The 20957-nt window shown below is 43.0% G+C and overlaps 3 protein-coding genes across 4 annotated transcripts; 1 reads left to right on the forward strand and 2 right to left on the reverse strand.

Annotated features, from left to right (window-relative positions):
• The first annotated feature begins 1284 nt into the window (after positions 1-1284).
• Positions 1285-9874, forward strand: LOC112561319 (collagen alpha-6(VI) chain-like). The gene is made up of 12 exons (XM_025233726.1): positions 1285-1580; positions 2318-2333; positions 2466-2751; positions 3089-3233; positions 3582-3726; positions 4195-4305; positions 5962-6171; positions 6602-6823; positions 7350-7484; positions 8027-8047; positions 8232-8813; positions 9208-9874. Exons 1-12 carry the CDS (start codon positions 1542-1544, stop codon positions 9228-9230), a joined length of 1935 nt encoding a protein of 644 aa, XP_025089511.1. The 5' UTR covers positions 1285-1541; the 3' UTR covers positions 9231-9874.
• On the reverse strand, positions 9815-15840 carry LOC112561320 (N-sulphoglucosamine sulphohydrolase-like). 2 transcript variants are annotated; one of them, XM_025233728.1, is made up of 9 exons: positions 15684-15840; positions 14228-14373; positions 13964-14096; positions 13331-13464; positions 12476-12626; positions 11858-12096; positions 11491-11666; positions 10973-11149; positions 9815-10506 (listed from the first exon to the last, which is right to left on the reverse strand). In XM_025233728.1, exons 2-9 carry the CDS (start codon positions 14325-14327, stop codon positions 10114-10116), a joined length of 1503 nt encoding a protein of 500 aa, XP_025089513.1. In that variant the 5' UTR covers positions 14328-14373; positions 15684-15840; the 3' UTR covers positions 9815-10113. The 2 variants fall into 2 exon arrangements, with proteins under 2 accessions (XP_025089513.1, XP_025089514.1); XM_025233729.1 differs by having other exon boundaries at positions 14228-14353; positions 15684-15823.
• A 177-nt stretch (positions 15841-16017) lies between these two features.
• Positions 16018-20863, reverse strand: LOC112561321 (N-sulphoglucosamine sulphohydrolase-like). The gene is made up of 8 exons (XM_025233730.1): positions 20683-20863; positions 20168-20294; positions 19538-19671; positions 19070-19220; positions 17995-18227; positions 17344-17519; positions 17010-17186; positions 16018-16618 (listed from the first exon to the last, which is right to left on the reverse strand). Exons 1-8 carry the CDS (start codon positions 20774-20776, stop codon positions 16217-16219), a joined length of 1494 nt encoding a protein of 497 aa, XP_025089515.1. The 5' UTR covers positions 20777-20863; the 3' UTR covers positions 16018-16216.
• Between the last annotated feature and the right edge of the window lie 94 nt (positions 20864-20957).

The raw sequence follows: 20957 nt of genomic DNA on the forward strand, positions 1-20957 counted from the left end.
AAAGTGACCAGGCCATGACATAATTACTCATAACTGTGAGTTCACCAGGTACCTGAACTTTGTGTACCGGAAGTCTCCAATCTCATGGAGACCTCTTTAGTCACAGATCTTCCTAGTGAACATGGAAACACTTTATCTGTTTCTACAGCGGTGCTGATGCTGGAGTCCATTAATACAACGCACGTAGCATAACTTACACAATGTAAACTCTACTTTCCACAGCTTTGCGACAGCCGGGAATCACATTTACAACTTCAGGAATAAAGTATCCTGATGTGACCTTTTCCTGTCTAACATCACTAGTATTGTGATCTCTAGATGTAAAGGAAATGAAAAAAAGGTGAGTTTATTCTGAAGCCATTTTTCTGCCCCTAGTCTGCGGAGTACGGTTGCCACAGCAATAATTCTATAACTTGAGCGAAAATGTCTGATTAAAAGTATTTTCTAAATTTAACAGGACAATGTTTCCATGTGCTTAGAATGACAAAAACATTTTCTAGCTTTTCAATGGATAAACAGATATTTTGCTAAAAGACCAAAAGGCATGAACGCTGTGATAGAATGAACTTTGATTCATGATTCATCAGCAGACATAAGTCGCTAACAGAAGTTCCGGAAACTGAACGCCGCTGAAACAGCAGAACTTTGAAACATCCACGAACGCATGGACTCAACGAAACCTAAATAGAAATCAGGACTTCCTGTTATGTCCGTCCCACACGCTGTGACTCGGTTAAATGAAACCCGTAGCCAAAATTCGTCTGACCGTCTGCAACAATAATGTCATCTTTTCATGTCGAAAGCCTTTCCTCGCACCTTCTCACAGAGAAAAATCTTTGTGCAATTTTATCCCAAATGGAAGAAATGAAAGTTTTTCTTTCTGGTTGGACCAGATCTTTACCTGTTTTCATCGCACTTCAGTGTAACCGTTCAGAAGAGCTCATTCCTGAAAGGTCGTCAGCCTGCTTCGTGTTTGCTAAACACGTTTTTTACCGCAACTTGTTACCCCCACTCCCTCCCACTTTTTCCTCTCCCTTACTCTCACTTATCCTTCCCACAGAGCTGAATGTCTCCAACTATGGGCCCCGCTGGACATGGGGGTGCTGCGGGAAGTCCTCCTCCCCTACTCTCCCAATCCAATGATGCAGGCAGGGGAACAGTTTGCCATCTCAGTTACCGGATGTCCAAAAAATTCTACCCACTGCCTTTTGTCCCCCTCAAACTTCGAAAATGAATGTTTCTTTGGTAGGGCGCCATCATCAAGCACTCCCCTTCTGTCGGCGACTATAAATGGCGACGTCCCTTCGTGCGATGTGAGCAGTCTGACATGAGGCTGTCGAACGGTTTCTTTATCTAACTGGAGGTATAAAGGTATAACACACTTTGAATACGTCACTTTGTCACTAGACGACCATTCAACATCACCACAAAAGGGAAGTTTTGTTGAATCCTGTCGGATTCTGCGACATTTTTTATTTCTTCCTTCCAAGAGAATTTTCGAGAAACACTTCTTGTTTGGAGAAAAACAAAGCGAGGACAACATGATAGTGAAGGTGTTTGCTTTCTTTGTTTGTGTCATGGTAAGTTTCAAAACAATGAAGACTATGTCTCCTTTTTGTTTTAACGTTTTCTTTAAACTTTTTTTTTTTTTTTTTTTAAGGCCCTTCGCCCCTCCTGGGGCATACGCCATCGACGACAATCTTAACTGTTGTCGATGTTTTGGTAGCAAGGATTTGTTTTATGGGGTGGGAGTGCTGGCCCCACGCCCAACCCTCCTCCTTTTTCAGCCGGGCTTGGGACCGTCCTTGGCGGAGGGCAGCCAGCCCTGTAAACAGATGTCACGTGCAGAGAAAGATCAGCGTGCCCGAGACGAGAAATGAACTCAGGGCAGCCAACCTTCACTGTATTGGTGACAGGCGCTAACAGCGCTAACCGTTGCGCAACCGGGTCGCTTTCTTTAAACGTTCCTAAAACTTAATGGCTACAGAAAAATTATTTTTATATTATTGTTATTTTCCTTCTTCCTTATTTTTATTGTTATTGATGTTGTATTTCTTCTTCTTGTTGTACTTTATTGTACTTGCAGAAGCAGAAACAGAACAAAGAGAGAAGAAGTTATTGTGTGGATGTAATCTATCTTTATGGAAAAATTGTAGATTGCTGTTAGAAGTCACTATTTAATTACAATAACTTTCAGTGTTTCTTTCGTTCTGGAAAGAGTCATGTTTGAGATGAAGTATCTTAGTACCGTAAGTTATATGTGCTGAAACGTGCTACATTCATAGTATATTTCATTTGTTTTCTTTTCCTTTTTCAGACTAGAACAACAATTGGTAAGCAAAACGCAACATTTTATAAGTGTGAGTGAGAGAGAGAGAATGTATGTGTGTTGGCTGTTAGTATCAGTTTTTTCAGTCTTTCAGTCACAAAAGTCGTGACCTTTACTCTTCCCTTGCTTGGCCTAGCGGATGATACCTGTGGCCAGAAGGCTGATGTGGTCTTCATCGTGGACACGTCACGCAGCATCCAGGAGCCTGACTACAAAAAGCAGCTGGACTTCGTCTCTGACCTCGTGACCAAGCTGAACGTGGGACCAGACACCACACACGTGGGCGTCGTCAGCTTCTCTACAGGCGCCAAGGGCGAGATCTACCTCCAGGATCTGAACCACGACATCCCGGCCTTGCAGAAGACGATCAAGAACATCGTCTTCACTAGGGGGAGAACTACGGACACCTTTGATGGCTTGGAGTAAGTACAAAGGTTTAAATCCCAATAAGTTGCCATTTTTTAAAATGACCGGATGGGTAAAGTTCAGTACAAGGTACTGTTTCCCCTCAACAAACATCACCATAGAATGACATCACGTTTGTCCACATAAAAACCTTATTTATATATAGTTACCATTGGCTGTAGTCTTAACAAAATGAACGTATCCATGAACATGTCGCAAATAAACTCGCCGTGTCGACACCGGGGTCCAGTCTACCCGTTTTACAGCCCCCAAGTACCAAGAATTATGTGGTACCGGGAATCCCCTCTGGCGAAATTGCGTGATTTTTCTAGAAACGTTCTCTTGACGTGGCAGGCTGGCCCGCGAAAAAATGTTCTCGCAAGCGAGAGGCGCAAGACCTGACGTGCCCCGCATCGTCATCGTCACCACCGACGGCAACTCTACCAACAGAGCTAAAACCAAGCACCAGGCGCAGCTATTACGCGATAAGGACATCCAGGTAGGTAACAGTGGGACATCCAGCAAGGCAGGACAAGGTATCAAGGTAGCTTAAAGCAGGGCGTCCTTTTAGGTCATGAGAGAGTTTCAAGACAGGTCATGACTATGCATACTAGTATGAGATTGCAGAGTATCCAGGTGTGAGAAAAGTGAATCTATATGGGCATTAGAAGGAATGAAGGCAGAGTGTAGAAAAATAGAATAAAAAAAATGAAAAGAGGGAAGAAGATAGAAAAGCAGTACGGATGACTGAAAAAAAGTAAGGAAGAAGGGAAAGAAAAGAAAAAAAGGGAATGAAGAAATAAAGGAAGCTTTTGTTAGATCAATTCAATCTCGTATTTGGCAACAGGTCTTTGCTGTCGGGATTGGCAAGGTTAACCTCGAGGAGCTGGGCGAGATAGCGACAGCCAACACCCCGGATTACGTGTTCAAAGTCGCCAACTTCGACGAACTGCGGAACCAGGGACCGTTCATCGTGTTGCAGGCCTGTAAAGGTAGTCACTTAACACTCTCACACTATAGGACTCTTGCTTTTAAAGCTAACATCATCAGCAATGCAAATGAAATTCTTAGCGCTTGTACGCTAACAGGTAAAATGTTTCACAGCTTAGTGACCAAAGGGCAGAGAACCTAAATGGTACTTTTATTTGTGTCATTACGTCCCCTGATAAATTAGGAACTTTTCCTTTTTCTTATTGCCTTTGTGGCAGCTGCTGGGTGGGCAAGGGAGGCGGGGAACGAGTTATCGTGCCTCAAGCTCGAGCAGGCCTCAAAGCAGCGACCTTCTCACTCGAGCTCACAAACCATAGAGCTAGATAGCCCATCACCTCCAATAATACCGGCAAAACATTATATATGTGTAGCTAAAAAAATAGCAACCATTAAAATTATAGTGCTACCATGCTCTACGATACGTTACAGCCTCAGTGTACACACCTTCCTCTGTAAATGTTAATTTTTAGCCATAACCACGACCACAACCACGACCACAACCACGACCTCGAGAACATCTACAACGACCTTGCCAACCACAACACTTCCAACAACAACAACCACAGAAGAGCCGATCAAAGGTACTGTATGCTTAAAAGCACTGTTCAAGACTGTGGGTAAAGGGAGCCAATTATCATTAGATGTCTTGATATCATTTATAAATATAATTAAGCCTCTATCATGTAAATATTAGATCTGTGTGTATATATATATAGGTATCTATTTAAATAGACAATAACGTATATTTACACATTGCGATAACCCAACATTTTGAACAAGCTCATGGCGTTAATAAGAATAATCATCATTATCATCGTCTTTGTCATCATCATCATCATCATCATCATCATCATCATCGTCGTCGTCGTCGTCGTCATCATTATCGGGAGAAATTGAAGAAATCAACCAAACTATCAGGAAGAAGAAAAGGTGCAGTGCGAAAGAATGCAGTAAGGACATCACGCCAGGTGGAGAGTACTATGAAGAATAAAATGTACAAGAAAAACATCTTCAACCACCTTGCCAAAGGGAAATCACTCTAATCGATGATAACAGTAGATCTAAACATAATTGTTTGTTGTTTAATTGTTTCATCAAATCATCCAAGCAAAGAAGTTAAAGCATTATTGGAGGATTACATCGTTGAAACAAGTGTTTACAAAGCACTATTTAGATGCATAATATTTGTTGAAATAAATCCTACAGATCGCGGACTGCTAAGGAGGTGTTAGTCATCGAAAAGTTCAATCTCATTTGTCCATTCAAAAAAAAAAAAAATGAAAAAGGCAGAAAGCCAAAGACAATCCAACACACATATGAATAAATGAGAATGTAGATCCCAAGTGGATGAGAATAAAAGTAGAACAGATCGTAGACAAAAATCAAACAAGCAAAAACACACAGAACTCCCCCATTCACTCTATTGGGCAAGGGGACATCACTCTCTATCTTGCCGAAGCAGTAATTTGTTCGTTCGATCTCATTCTAGCTCTTTATTTCATTTATTTCATTGCCCATATAGATGTGCTCTGATAAACAACTATATAATACACACAGGTTTCAAATTTGTAAAATTTTACGCTCTGAATATTACACATGTTGCAACATATCTATATGAAATGCGGTAGCAATGTATAAAGTCGTCGGGGTTGGGATGTCACTCTCCTGTTAGGGACCGATGGCCTAAGCAATAAAATATTCGATTTCATTCTCTTTATATATCTTAATATTCTCTTTATATATACACACACATGCGGTAAGGCAAGACTTCCAGGCCATTAGCTGGCAGCTTTCTAGTAGCAGACGTAGTTTCACTATCAGAGACTGTGTAGAGCCAAGAACATGACTATGTGGCTTGCATTGCTACGCAGTTGACCACGAACTTGTATTAATTCACTCTATGTGAATCAAGGTTGGTTTTTTTTTAACCTTTGCATGTAATGTCTAGTGTTGGGCATGTGATATTGGGAATGTGCCTTTCAAGACTGGTGACCTTTGGAGTGAGATACTAGGCTGGAGACCTAGCGAGAGTGCAGTTGCTACTTGCTAGTGTTGTGAAGCGTTATTCTATTCTTGTAAAATTAGGGGTGACACGCTAGTCGTGTGACCTAGGAAGGTAATGTTAGACTTGTGTGACCTTGGGTAGCAGAGTTTGGTTTGTGTTAGCGTAATGCTAGGGTAGTGGCCTGGAACGGACAGTTAACGTGTAACACGGGTCTCGTGATCTTCACTGATAGTGTGCAGCTCCAAGGTGGCTGACGTGGTGTTCGTACTGGACAAGTCTGGCAGCATAACTTCCACCAGCTTCCAGACTCAGCTGAACTTCGTGTCAGACCTCGTCACGGTCTTCAACGTCGCCTCCAACCATACACACGTGGCGGTGGTGACATTTGACTCCAGCCCCAAGATAGAGTTTGGCCTCACCGACTACTACTCCACACCTCAGAGTAAGTGCCCTGCTTGAAATTAAAGGCTAATTTCAATGCAAAATAATTTCAACGCGTTGGATATGGGGGGTTACTTCGTTTAAAACAAATATGACTCGACGGTTTACTGGTAAGCGTTGATCACCACTTTGATCGGCCTATCCAGAAGTCACACTGCTTAATCAGTCTAGTTCAACGGAATTCTCACAGATTTGTCCATCATACAAAATCTTCGCATCTATGACCTATTTGAGTTGCGAGAAATATGTTTTTTTTTTTAAAAAAACTTTCTTCACATTGGCACGCCTTGAAAAAAAATATTCATGTTTCCTATTTTGTACAAATTAAAATTTGATTGATATATGTGATTGAGATTGGCAAAGATCAGTCGCTATATCGTGTATGATGTGCAATTACTCGACTCCAGTGTATTTTTTCGAACCGTGAACAGTTCAGAAGGCGATCAAGGCCATCGAGTACACTGCTGGCTCCACCAACACTGACCAAGCCCTGGAGCTCGTGGCCACGCACGTGTTGACCCCTGCCGGCGGTGCCCGCAAGGAGGTGGCCCACGTGGTCATCGTGGTGACCGATGGCCAATCAGCCTCTCCCAACAGAACACAGCAGTGGGCCAGAGAGGTTAAAAAAGGAGGAGCCTATGTGTTTGCTATTGGTATGTGCCTGCGTATCTCTGACCGTATATTATTCTTAAGTAAATTCGTGATGTTAGCGAACTTTCTTCCTTTGAAAGTGCCAGCTGTCGATTGAACACCTCCCCTAATCGCCTTCCTGGACTTCCTTTCTTGCATGTTAAGCTCCCCAACTCCGCCTTTAGGGTAAGCGTTTGTGTTTTTATTGCTGTAAATATGTTTCACCTTACGAAATTCACGTTTATTGGTAATCTTCTTTCATTGTTAGTGTAGTTGATCCCGTTGTCATTTTCTCTGCTACCACTTCATCATTTTAAACTCTGAAAAATAGCAATTATTGATTACCTATTTAGTTCTCGCCAAATGATCATTTTCTGTAACTTCCTTGTAATGTGTATGTCTTCCGTGTTTGTCAATTAGCAGCAATCTCGGTACTCCTTCAACCTTTATCTTTCCGTTTACTGGCTTTAGTTGAAAGCCGATTTGTTACCAGTCGTGGTTATGCTCAATAAAGTTTCGGTTGTTTGTCCTGTCCCTCATCACGAGTAGGGGTGGGAAGCGGTATAGACAACGCAGAGCTGATGACTATAGGATCTACCCCGGCCAAGGACTTCGTTCACACCGTCAACAGCTACGGCGCCTTGCAGACGATCAAGAACCTACTTGCCGTGAAGGCTTGTGAGGGTGAGAGCACGCTTTCGAGGGGATCTTACAGAAGGTTTCACGCATCTCGCTTTGTTCTTTTGATTGACAGGCCATTACGTTATACTTCATGTGTCGTCTCTAGATGACCTAACGAATGACATTATGCTCCAGAGATTAGTTTTTCCATCATCATCATTATAATCCTCATCCATCAATCAATCCATCAATCATCATCATCGTTGTCGTCGACTCATACATAATCATCAATCGCCAGTCATCATTATCATCATAGAGATGTAATAGCAAACAATTAAAGGTTGGTTTTCGCTCTCATCTATTTGTAATTTAAAGTTCTATTTTAAATTTTACAGTAACACGGCAACTGGTCAATTCATTATGTCTTGGATATACTTAAAAATATATAAATATATTCGAAGTGTTATGAACACAGCAACTGGAAAAGCGATAAGGAAATATTTCCGTGTCAGGAACGTGCCAGAAAGCGCTTGCACATTTAGCGACTATTATTAATTAGCTACTTAGTTTTGATATACTAATTGCTTCTTTTGCTTTGGTTTCAGTGACACCTGGAGATAAATTTGGTAAGTAGATCGCAATCAATTTACCAGAAATACATAGTAAAGGAGAGCAAATGTTCCGGCTAAAGTCGCCTTTTTAACCTTTGATGAATTCTTAAAACCTGACCCTTAAAATAGTATCTCTCAGATGAAGCTATAACACATGCTTTTATGATTTTAGACTGAATTTATTGTGTTTATTTTCAAGTCAACTGCAAGAAATCCCCGGATGCTGCTGACGTCATGTACATCACGGACTTCACGCACGCTGGTGGAAGTGATGTCAGACGCAACCTTGACCTGATCAAAAACGTGACGGGGGGTCTGGGGGTCGGTGAGGGCCGAGTGCGGGTGGGCCTGACTTCCAACAACTGCCCGGATGTCGGTGACATAGGGCTGGAGGTCGCCAACTCCGCCAAAGACTTTGCAAATGCCGTGACCTTATCGGGGTCATCGGCTACCCCGCTGACCAACATCCTAAACCGCGCCAGAGGTAAATTGACCGTTGTAAAGGAGGGGGCCAGAGAAGGGGTCAAGCGCCTTGCCGTGGTCTTCGTGCACGGCCCCATCGGCGACCTAAAGCTATCCTCGAGAGAAGTTCTGAGAGCCAAGTCGGCAGCCAACAAACCCGGAGTGGAGTTCATCTTCGTGGGGATGGGGGACACGGTGGACGAGAAACAGCTCCAGCAGCTGTCCGGGGAGAGGAATCCATCTACTGTCCGCATGCTAGTAGACAAGCCAGGGCAGCTGCAACTCACCTGGGAAAATGTTCTCAACGAGATTTGTGAAGGTAGAAAACTTTCGTGGTCATCTATTTGCATTGATTAAAAAATGTAAATTATTCATCAAGTACTCCAGCAATGCAAATTTTCTACATAATGACTAAAACCTGTATTTAGTATGCGTGACAAAGACTGCTCCCTAAAACACCAGTTCAGAAGAAGAAAAAAGGTAACAGTAAACGGTTTGCCAAAATATTATCTGAGTGAAAATAAACTCAAGCAGATGATCATATTTACTGACGTCCCTAGCAGCACAGATATGTAAACAAGACCTGGATACTCCACATATACTATGAATTGATAGCAATTTTGAAATTCGGAGGAACGTTGGAAGATAACAGTACATACTGTGACCCTATGTCTCAGAAGCTAATTTTAATGTTGTTGTTCTATGTTTCGCAGTTCTGGTGCCACTTGAAGAGTGAAGCCCTGCCTGGGGTCTGGCGCAGGGAAACGGTGTCTGCAAGTGTCATTAGGCTCAACCCACAGACACTGTCACAATCACGTGACTGACACGTGTCATGTCGCTTGTCACCGTCAGGTTTTCAGCTCGTGACATCTCTTGTCGTGTGACATCAACATTTTGTACTATGCAAGTTAACGTTTTTATTCAGTCTACCAGTAGACCTATAGTACAAATCCACATCTTGCTGAACTTCAAAACCCTTTAGTCATCGTCTTCTATTTGAGCTGCATCTGTGCAGTGACAGTTGTAGTCGTTGTTTCGTATCTGACAATTTGTTCTGTAAGATTTTTTACGAGATGTATTTTACACTGGAGAGGCAGAACCATATTTCATACCGTATATATGTACATAAGAAATATTTTGATTTTGATTTCATTTGTAATGACGCGATGTAGAACAAGAATGGAGTGAATGGAGAGTCACTTGTAAGGAGGAAAAAAAACTGTAACAGATTTTCTCCATGGATAAGAAGAAGAGTCTCAAAAGAACAAGAACTTTCTTCTTTGCTCCACACACACACACACAGAGGGAGAGAGAGAGAGATTGACCAAAATTGTTTGTATGAAATATGTGGAATCGTCATTAAAATAACTTTTAAACAGTCGATTTCGTTAATTTTTTTTTGTTGTTGATGAATTCTTTGGAAATATATTCGGTGCGTGGAATTCATTTTATTACAAACCTCTAGCTAGTTTTTTCTAGTCATATTGTTATGTATCGACTTTAAGTTATCTCCCGCACATAAAAGGCAAACTTTAAGCGTCGTTAGGATGATAGCCGCCCAACATGTATCAGCCATCAAGCGTCCATCTTCCTTTTGACTGGCGGATGTGTAGCGGCTCTCACTCTCCATTGTAGGCGGCATCACAGGTCATGCCTTCCAAGATGGCGGAGGGCATACACCGCCAGGTGTCGCTCGTGGCCTTCTGCCACGTCAGCAATTGGGTGCTGAGCTCCTGAAGCACCTGCTGGTAGGATGGGTCGTCGGCCACGTTCTGCAACTCCTCGGGGTCGTTCTGAAGGTCGAACAGCTCGTACTGGTCTCTATAGTAGTAGGAGTTGAGAGATTTGAACCATCCGCTGGGGTGGCCTTCCTGTGTATCGTTAAGGATCTGCTGGAAGGTGGGCGCCTGGTAGAGGTCGGTAGCCAGTCCGAAGGGAGCACGGTGGTTGATGTTGTGGATCAGGCGGTAGCGGGGAGTTCGGATCACGCGCATGGGGTAGTACATGGTCACCTGGTGATGGAAGACATTGTCAGCACGTGCCGGGACTAAATGAAACGGCACTACACGTTACCCGCCCTTGGCGCAACATCTTTCTTTCTTTCTCTCCCTCCCCACACACAAACAGAGCATGACAGCACAGTTTTACCCGTCATTTCCCGTCAGCGCAACATCACATTTCACATTACTTACCCAGAAGGACATATTACAGTAACACACATGATCTGGCAGCTATGGGCAAGTAATATTGCTAGCGAGAGGACGTCCTCAGCGGAAATTGGGGCGTTTAAGCAAATCACGTGACAAAATGTCTGCCAACAATCGTGCCTATACCGGACACTATACCCGATTACACACCTCGCATCAGTCTCTTCGAGACCTAGTCACCTTCATGCCACAAACAACATCACACTAGCGACACCTCCAACACCAACACCAACACCCATGCCTCGCCCTCACATCCCAAGACTCTACTTACTTCGTGGAAATTGTGGCTAGAAAACACTGTTTGGTAGTTGGTGATGTTGTCTGGTTCTTCAGTCAGCGGCAGCAATGACTTGCCAGACAGTTTGGCCTTGATCGTAGAGGCGTTAACCCCGAACCAGTCCAAGATGGTTGGCGTGAAATCCATCGTTGAAGCCAAGGCGTCAGTGTACTGGCCACACCCATCCAGAAGGAGAGTATTCTTGTATACTTGTTTCATTACTCGTTACATACAAGGATACCAAACATTTTTAACATTTGCTAAAAATAAATTTGCTTACTATTCAAGACAAAATATTTTCAAGAGGTCAGCGATCACATACGCAAAATAATTAAAATTATATGCTTATGGTCTGAAATTTAGTTTTACAGATGTATTAGCCACCATGAGTGTTCCTAACTGCTTTCTAAGCATAAATAAGCTTGTAAACAAACGATTAACAGTAACTAACAGGTGCGATTGAGTATTTTTATATAAAAAGGACTGGAATGAAGTATTGTAGTTTCCCTCACCTCTCCCCAGTGCTGCTGTTGAAAGGGGTTGGAGATCATCATGGGTTCCCCCATACCAGACTCGTAAAGGTTAGTCTTGGCGTTGGGGTAAGGGATTCCGTTGTCTGAGGTGTACAGCACCAGGGTGTTGTTCAGATAGCCAGCAGACTCTAGTTCCTTCATGAACAGTCCGATACCTTGGAACACATGGAGAGTGTCGTGAACATCATTTCCGCCATCAAAGCTCCAGGCTACGTTGAGCATTTTGATAGTCTGATATCTGTGAAGTGGACAGTGTTTGTACTACACCCTGTGAAGTAAACGATGTTGTACTATGCCCCGTGAAGTACATTGTATTATATACCACAGGAAGTACAGTGTACTTTACCCTGATCCATCCGGCTGTACGTTGTATACATATTCGCCAGCTCCTGTCTTGTAACATTCGTGTCCGGAAGGAAATACGGAACTTTGACTTTTTCAGGGTCGTACTGCACGGGGGTCCAGTCAGGGATGAGTCCATGTCCTGTCTGTCCGTCTCCCCACCGCTCCATAAACTGACCAAAGGTGCCGGCAAGGTCAGGGTTACGGTGGGGATCGTGGAAGGCGACGTACAAGAAGAAGGGTCTGTAAGCAAACGACAAGGTTCATCTGTACCGCAGTGTGCAAAAGAGTCTAAGAACAACAGGCTGACTGGAGAATGGGTTTTAAATGAACAAGGGTGTTTGAACACATACTGAAAAAGCATCTGGAAGGAAAAGAAAGGGTTAACATAAATTGAAAATGTTGCACGTTCGCTGTTATATAGCATATGATGTTTTATTAAGTTGTATAAGATGCAAAAATGAAAGAAACAACACTGAGAAAGAATAATCTGAAAGACAAAGGAAAGGTTAAATTACAGACGATATCGTGGGGTTAACTCAGCAGAGATTTCATGATTCCCTCTCTATGACAATCAATCAATCAATCAACCAATCAGTCAGTCAGTCACTGGGGTCGTCACCTGCTGTCGTTGGCCGAGAGGAAGGCCTGCACCTTTTCCTTCATGAAGGTGATGTTGCGCCCGATCTGCTGCAGGTCGTACACCTCGTCCGAGGCGTCGAACTCGAACTTGTAGACACTGTCCGGCTTGACGTGCTTCTTGCCGACAATACCTGCAGAACACAAGCACGAGGCGCGTCAGGTCACGTGCAAGGGTCGTGAGCATCTTCACGATCATCGAGGTCTGGGTCTCTGTCGTCACTATAGTGCGAATGGTTCTAAATTTAGGGGATACCTTAGCTTGACTGGGCGAATCTTTTACCGACGATTTATTCGTGGGATATTTGGAATTTTCCTAACTTTACATTATAGTGTGAACTGTAATGTAGAGCATAATACTCGTTGTAGAGTGCAGCACTAGCTGTAGTGTATAATATAATAATAATAAATATAATGTAAAATGTGAAGGTAAATAGGATGGAAATTGTTCACATCCTTTGTAATGTGATGTAGTGATGTATTCGTTGTAGGTGAAAGAAATCATTCAGCTTTATTATAAACGTATGCGATTATTTTCATAAATGAAAGAAATAATTCAGCTCTGTTATAACCTTAAAGGATTGTCCTCACTAGGTGAAAAAAATAATTCTGTTCCGTTATAAACTTATAGGACCATCGTCTCTACACGAATATTAATAGCTCAACTCAATTACAATCTTAGGAAATCATTTGTGTGTCCATCGTATGTTGGGTCCTGACAGAATTTCTTGTCGTAGTCAGGACACGATGATGATATACGGTTTGTAAGGCCATTTGAAACCCGTATGCCGACCAACTTCCAACCCCTAAATAGCAACGAGACAGGCCCGCCACTCACCTGTCCGAACGCCATTTTGTGAGAGGATGACGGGAAGGCTCTGAACATCGTCGAAGGAGCTGAAGTGGTGGGGTACCTGGGCCAGTCCATACTGACCGTTCTGATGTTGCGGCTGTCCGGTCAGCAACACGGATCTGAAGATTGTTAGATGGAGACACAGCCCTTGACAACTCTCAGGTTGACTTAGAACAACAATTGCTACAAATATGGCGTCTGTAGAGCTACATTCACTGAGCCGCTTTGTGGCCTTTGATATGAGGTATATAGTAGTTTACGACAATAAATCGTTTAATCAGAATCACACTCATGTGAGAAGTACATCAGTTTTTTGTGTTATTTAATCAGAGCGTGTGATAATGTACCAAAAAGCACGTGTTTCTCAGTTTTTAATTTATTTTGTTGACGTGTACGGTGTAATATCTTTGTAACACAATTTTTCAAGATTGTAATAATAACGTTTTATTGAGAAGGTTTAATATTACCACAGCTAGATGGTACATTATATATTTACCAGCGAGAGTCAACATATTTTTGAAGAAGCTACATTGAGAGTGAAAGAAGGAGGCACTTTAGAAAGGGAAACAATAGGCATGTTGAGGACAAAAGAGACATCTGCTGGAAGCGACCTCTCACCTGCTGGGGGAGCAACTGCTGACGGAAGTGAATCCATGTCTGAAGACAACGCTTCTGGCCGCCAGCGCGTCCCAGTTGGGTGTCAGGATGTCCGTGTTGTTGTACGCGCCCATCTGGAACCCGGCGTCGTCACCTTGACAACCACTACATAGTGTCAGAGCAAGCGTTCCTACCTGCTCACGCACGTGTGTGTGTGTGTGTGAATAAATAATATCGATGTCTTGTACTATACATGTACTAATATGCTCCCGCTGTCACACATACCAAATATCAGCAACACGTTCCTCTTCACTGTGGGGGTCGCGAGGTCAGCTGATGTCATCAGCACCATCACCATGACAACAAGATACAAGCTGGGTATCATCCTTCCCACGCGTTCCGGTTCTGCGCCTTGGAAAATGTTTCAAAGCCTTCAAAGGAAAACAACTCTTCGTAAAGGTCAGGATCAAACAGGTTTCATCATAAACCTCATCTACCTCGAGGTCTGTATAATCTGTAGACGTCCATGTATATACTGTAGACCTCACCTCGCTAGCTACTAACGTCCGCCATCCTACTCACTCGAACTTGCGGCGTCTGCTGTTACAGCATCGTTAATTACCAGTGTAAACATAAAACACATTTTTCTGAAAAATCCAACAGGTTCAGTCGTGGTATATTGGGAACATCAAATCTCGATTTTAATCTTTTTTAATTTTTTCTGAAAAAGTCGTGGGGAAATGTTTAGTGAATTAGCTGAATTCTCTCGGACACATAAAAAAAAAAAAACAACTGAAAAGACATCATATCCCTCGATAGGTCACAGTTTGTTGTCCTTATATTTAGTTAACCCTGCATGTGTCAAGTGTATGTCCACCTGTCTCTCTTTTCCTTTTCCCAGTATCTGGAATGCTTTGCCACCATCCCTTCGCACATATACCGACTTTATTATTATTTGGTGATTTGTTACCATAGGAAATATTAATACTGATGCTAAGTCATACAAAAGTCTCAACTTTACATTGTTTACATAAAACCACTAAGTGTTCAGCTTAAAGTGCAGGCAAAAACATCCAGATTAAATACTTTGAGAAAAATGAGGGTATCAGTGTGACCTAAAATCTGTTACTTGTTGAAAAACTGTGGCGGACAGTGCGTGGCATATGTCACAGGTGTGCACCTCATTCCAGGGTTCCTCTGATGTGAGTATTCAGGGCCATGCAAGCTTGTAAGATCAAAAATTATTAGGAGATGATACGGTTAACAGATTACTTCCAAGACACCGGCCAATGGTCAGTCTGTGGTACACTATACCTATACTTCATTAGAACGGACTGTTATTGAATACGGTGTTGTTGAATTCTGACAAGTTTTCTGTGCTAACATACATGCTTATCTGTGTCATTACCGTACGAAAAGTGCTAGTGAATATCAATTTCTTCTCTCGCTACGCCTTAAACGCACTGGTTCACGTTCCGCAGTCCTAAACTAACTCTGCCGAGGTGTCAACAAGGATTTTTCACCTGACAATACGCTCGATCGTCATGCAACTAGAAGTCTAAAAGGTCAAGCTCACAATACTTCCTGCCCTCGTTGCAAGACGTCCAAGGTCTCCACAAGTCACTACATATAATTTATCGACAGTAGATTATCGGGATGGTGTCAATTTTCGTGAATTATTGTCCAGAGACGATGTTTGCTCTCTCTCTCTCTCGCTCGCTCGTTCGTTCGAATGACATACCTGTGAAAGTCAAGGTAAGGTGTCGCGTACAAGACAGACAATATTATGGTCTCAGCGAGACACTGCTTTTGCGTCTTGTGGGAGTCGCGAGGGCGGAATGGGCGGTGAGTATCAAAGACCGATGTGAACGCAAGCATCTGTTTGGCTCACACGCGTGTGTAACGGGTCCTGACACACAATGGAAACTGATACACGTGACTAGCTCCCTTAACAAACCTCAGCTGTTACCTTGCAATTTCACAAACACCTCAAACTGTGCACGCGTGCAAAAGATGTTATCAGACTTCACGGGCAAACATGCACGCAAGCACACACACACATAATCACAAACTAGTGATCTATCAAGCAGTTTATTGCAAACACGAATTACACTTAATAACACGTCAACTAATTAACACCCATCCGCTGATTGACCATGCACGATGTAGTCAATAGCAACAGTGGTTTCCACTTCTTTTCTTATGTCTATATCTTTTTATTCAAACGATAAATTTTCGTTTGTCAGCCATTTTGTCAGTACCTGGTTTATTTATTCAAACCAAAGCCAGGCCGTTGCCGTCGGCCACACACCTGCTGTTGACGATGCTGCCCTCTGGTCGGCACAGCCAGGGGTCACGGGTCACGTTTTGCCAGCTGACCAGCTGCTCCAGCAGCTGCTTCACGACGGCGCTGTAGCTGGGGTCGTTGGCCACGTTGGTGGTCTCCATGGGATCGATCTGCAGGTCGTAGAGTTCAAGCTCGTCACGGTTGTAGTACTGGCCCAGGCTCTTGTACCAGTGGGTGGTGCGCCCGTTGTTGGTGTTGTTGAGCAACTCCGTGAATGTCGGCGACTGAAAGACATCGGATGCGATGGGGAAGGGCGCCCCGGAGTTGAGGTTGTGGATCAGGCGATAGTGTGGCGTGCGCACAGACCTCATCGGGTAGTAGGCCGTCACCTGACACAGAGTACAGAAGGTTATGTCCACCTAACACAACCATCAACCGGTGCAAAGATAATTGTGTAACTGTCGTATGACACAAAGGTGACTATCCTGCCACGAAGCAACAATAAATGTGTTGTCTATCTACGGACATCGTGCTGACTATGTAATTGGGGTCACAACCTCATGTTTCTTTACCCCATGACACTTTTACCACCGATTTTTAACTACGGATCCAGGGGTAAAACATCTGTGGGTGTGGACACCACTTTATAACTTCGACAAGAAGACACTTGTGCTTGAATTCACTTTGTTGCCCTAGTCTAAAGATTTATGCTCGGTTCATAACTACGGCCCCAGGTAGTGTCAGGTACAGAACCAAATCATATTGGTGTACAGGACTCACTTCGTCCGAGTTATGGCTGGCGAAGACGTGGTCAAACAGGGAAGAGTTCCTCGGGTCGACTGTCAGAGGCAGTAATGACCGTCCTGTCAGAAGCCTGCTAGTGTCAGGGTAGGGCACGTTGAACCACTCCAGAATGGTGGGGAACAGATCGAGGCCGCTCACCATTGCGTCGGAAACCTACACACACACATTGCATTGTACTTCAGAATTCTGATATAAATTTTATTCGAAAAAAAAGTGTGTGTAAAGAAATATTATTCAACATTTGACTTGGTTATCTCCCCTATGGACTTCACTGGAGACATATTTTTGTGCACAGAGATGTCAGACTTACAAAGCCCCAATTTTCCTTGTGGAAAGGAGAGGAGATCATGAAGGGTTGTCTCGTGCTGGGCTCATACAGATTGTTCTTGGCCGCTGGGAAGGAAATTGCTGTGGCTGATGTCACTATGATCAGGGTGTTGTCCAGAAGATTGGCCTCCGACAGCTCTCGAATAACGATTCCCAAAGCTTAAAAATCAATCAATCAATCAATTAATCCGTCGGTAGGTAGGTAGGTCGGTTCGTGAGTACATATATATATGCGTCCATGTAGATGCATGCAGTTAATACTAACAGTTAAACAGAGTGGATACTTTTTTCTATGTGGTTCAGTAATGTAACCAAGACTGCTGTCAGGTTTTGCAAAACGCAGCAAGTGTCCGCCAACAGATAAGAGCGATAACGATGCCGATCATGACTGGATTATTCGTTACCTGCCAGCCTCGTGGAATGCATGTCAAAAGAGGAACTAGTTGCTAAATGCAAGAGGCTGGTTGCATGAGTGCTTTTATCTTCCTTCTAGTGTAAAAATAGAGTCCAAATAGCTCAGTTCCCTGTGAAGTTTATGGCAAAGTCGTCCTATTCAGAACATGTTGGACAGTATGTTGGTGTGTTGGTGTGTTGGTGGGTAGCTGTCCTAGCTCTCTCTCCCTCATACACACACCTTGATCCATTCTGCTAAATGACTTGTACATGTTGGCAAGTTCCTGGCGGGTTACTGCCGTGTTGGGCAGGTAGTAGGGCACGTTGACATCATTGGGACCAAAGGTGACCGGCGTCCAGTCAGGTATCAGCCCGTTGTTACGACCACCGTCACCGAACTCTTCGCAGAACTGGCCGTACTTTTGTCTCGAGCACCTGTGTGCGTCATAGTACGAGAAGTACAGGAAAAAGGACCTGCAACGATAATTGTCCCTTATAAGTGCGACTGGTATGAAGAACTCTTATCATTAACCATAATTTAATACATACACAAGCGTCACGTAACAAAAATAAGTAAAAATCAAAACGTGTATACTAAAGAAGAAAGTGTATCCGAGAGAAATCGAACCTACAATCTTTGCGTTTACATCACTTCGCTTTAACCAATACAACACAATTTTCGGTCACAAGTTTATCTATTTAAAGTACTGCATTTTGATGGCTGACCAAAAAAGAACTAAAAGAACGATCTGCGCGTACGTGGCAGAACTTCGTGGGGAAAATCTAGCGACTTCCGAGATGCGTTTAGTAACACTAGCAATAACAGTAGAGATAATAGCAGCAAGACGTAACCAATGGTACCCCTTGCTAAAAGTATGCAAACCTTTTTTTTTTTTTTCATTTTTACGGGGATTTTTTTTAAACGACTGGATTGCTCAAAGTACAAAACGCTCTTTCGCTAAATGTGGGCACAAAACTCTCTCCCCCCTCTCCGTTCTCGAGAGACAAAAACATGTATCCTCAGAAAAAAAAATCACACTCGTGACGTCACGATTGTCCATGGATAGATAAAATTAACAGCTCTTCCGCTCACTCAAGCCTAGACAGGGTAAAGGTATCCATAGATAATCGTGACGACTGTGATTGTTGACCTCTTACTACGCAGCGTGATGTTTGTAGGCCTGCTTCTCTAGAAGGTAAGAAGAGAAAGCTTCTCTGTGGAAATAATGTCTTGAACTGAGCTCTACACTGTCGTTAGAGACACGTTCTGTACTCTACTAGACCTTTAAGACCACAATGCACACGCTGGCACTTACTTATCATTTCTAGAGGACAGAAAGGTGCGAATAGCCTCTTTCATGACCGTTATGTTGCGGCCTATTTGGTCGGCGTCATACTGGTCCTCCGTAGCCTCGAAGTCGAACCTGTAGACTGTGTCAGGCGACATGCGCTTCTCTCCAACAACACCTAGCCACAGAGAAAATGTAGTTCTCTGCTCAAGTCTCTCTTGCAATGCTTTTAGCTTCAATAACTATCCTACAAGAAACAAATTTCTTCCCCGAAATATTACCAACAGAAAGATTTTTAAAGTTGATTTTATAAGGGAAGCAATTTATATGCCAGATAACGATAATGTGAGGAGTGTCAATGATGGAAGAATACTTCTCTTATATATATTCTATATTCTTTCTTGTGTAGAAGATCTTACAATATTGCATACAATAATTTAAAGGAATTACGCAATTTAAAAATCTTTCTCGTTTTTCTTGTTTTTGGTTGTTCACCTGTGTGAATTCCCTTGGCAGACAAAATGGTGGAAAGGCTTTGAACATTGCGGAAGGAGCTGTAGTGATGGATGCTGTGTGCCAGTCCGTACATTCCATTTTGGTGAGGAGGCAGCCCTGTCAGGATGGCAGACCTGCGGTCGAAACGGGATTACAAAAGAGGAATATTCACAACTTTTGGAACCATAATCTCATTTGTAAAGTCTTATGTTAACCGATATCTGAGGATATCAGATATCTGAGTTGTCTGGCAAGTTGATGGAGAGCATCACTTCAAACTTTCTATTTTCCCGGTATCCTATGAATTACAACATGCCTATGTGGCTAGACAACAGTAGTACGCAGTTGTGCATAGATATAACATGCTTAAGACAAACTGTAATATTCTCACGTGCTTAAAATATTGCATGGCAGAGACAAACTATACATACCTCACAGCATGACCAAGCCCACTTAAAATATAACACGAACATGCCCAAGACAAAATGTAGCATGCCGATGTGTTTAAACTATCACATGGCTATGCTTAGACAACCTCAGGACAACTGATAAAACATCCCAAAGAAACTACAACATGTTCAGACTGAAAATCTGGAGCAGAGATGGTCGCATGACAAGTGAGGACCGTACCTGCTGGGCGAGGAGCTGCTGGAGGAGGAGAAGCCATATCTAAAGACCACGCTTCTGTTGCCGATAGCATTTAGGTTAGGCATGGTCACACCCTTTCCATACTCTCCCAGAACTCCGGCATCTTCCGCTGAAGGTTTGAAAATAAATCACAAACAGCTGTCGGTAATGAATGAGTCTTCGGCTGTTCCCTCACGACACGGATGTTCAAGATTTCCTCCAATTTAATTGATGTTAATTTTTTTAAAGTAGAAAACGTAAGGGGTATTGTAAAACAGAAACTTGTAAAAAATCAAAAATAAAGAACAGAAGGGAGTTGAATGAGCACCTTATTAACACTAAAACTAACAATAAAAAACCCAGAAGATATTTGTGAGCGTCCTGCGGCTCTAACTAAACATACAATGTCCCTAGAATCTGGATATCATAACATCAGGGACATACAGCTTATACAGATTCACACCTTGTCCATCTATTAGAAAGTGCTGTATAGATGTCTGTACATCGTCGTTACTCACCTACGACGAGTAAAACATTTTTGTTCTGAGCAGAAACTCCGACAGCGAAGACCAGGCTGAGAAGAGGCAGCAGCATCATTGGTCTTGCGTCCATCTTGCAAGAATTATTTTCCCCGAGGATTCTGCGATGTCTTGAGTATGGCTGCTGTGGTCTGCACGTGACCTCAGTGTGCGGACTTTTAAAGGCTGTACTTTTTTTTTTTTTAATGTTATCTGAATGACAGAGTTGATGGTTACAGAAAAATGCGTTTCTGATTTCAACCTTTCAATTTGAA

This window comes from Pomacea canaliculata, linkage group LG4 (genome assembly GCF_003073045.1).
Source record: "Pomacea canaliculata isolate SZHN2017 linkage group LG4, ASM307304v1, whole genome shotgun sequence".
NCBI lineage: Eukaryota > Metazoa > Mollusca > Gastropoda > Architaenioglossa > Ampullariidae > Pomacea > Pomacea canaliculata.

Coding starts and splice junctions, on each gene's coding strand:
- LOC112561319 (XM_025233726.1), top strand. CDS start 1,542: ATGATAGTGAAGGTGTTTGCTTTCTTTGTTTGTGTCATG. Junction 6,172..6,601: donor CTACTACTCCACACCTCAGA/GTAAGTGCCCTG, acceptor AACCGTGAACAG/TTCAGAAGGCGATCAAGGCC. Junction 7,485..8,026: donor TGCCGTGAAGGCTTGTGAGG/GTGAGAGCACGC, acceptor CTTTGGTTTCAG/TGACACCTGGAGATAAATTT.
- LOC112561321 (XM_025233730.1), bottom strand. CDS start 20,776: ATGGACGCAAGACCAATGATGCTGCTGCCTCTTCTCAGCCTGGTCTTC. Junction 20,295..20,682: donor AAATGTTTTACTCGTCGTAG/GTGAGTAACGAC, acceptor TCAAACCTTCAG/CGGAAGATGCCGGAGTTCTG. Junction 17,520..17,994: donor ATTTAGCAGAATGGATCAAG/GTGTGTGTATGA, acceptor TTGATTTTTAAG/CTTTGGGAATCGTTATTCGA.
- LOC112561320 (XM_025233728.1), bottom strand. CDS start 14,327: ATGATACCCAGCTTGTATCTTGTTGTCATGGTGATGGTGCTGATGACA. Junction 11,150..11,490: donor AACAGCAGCACTGGGGAGAG/GTGAGGGAAACT, acceptor GGGTGTGGCCAG/TACACTGACGCCTTGGCTTC. Junction 10,507..10,972: donor CTAGCCACAATTTCCACGAA/GTAAGTAGAGTC, acceptor TTCCATCACCAG/GTGACCATGTACTACCCCAT.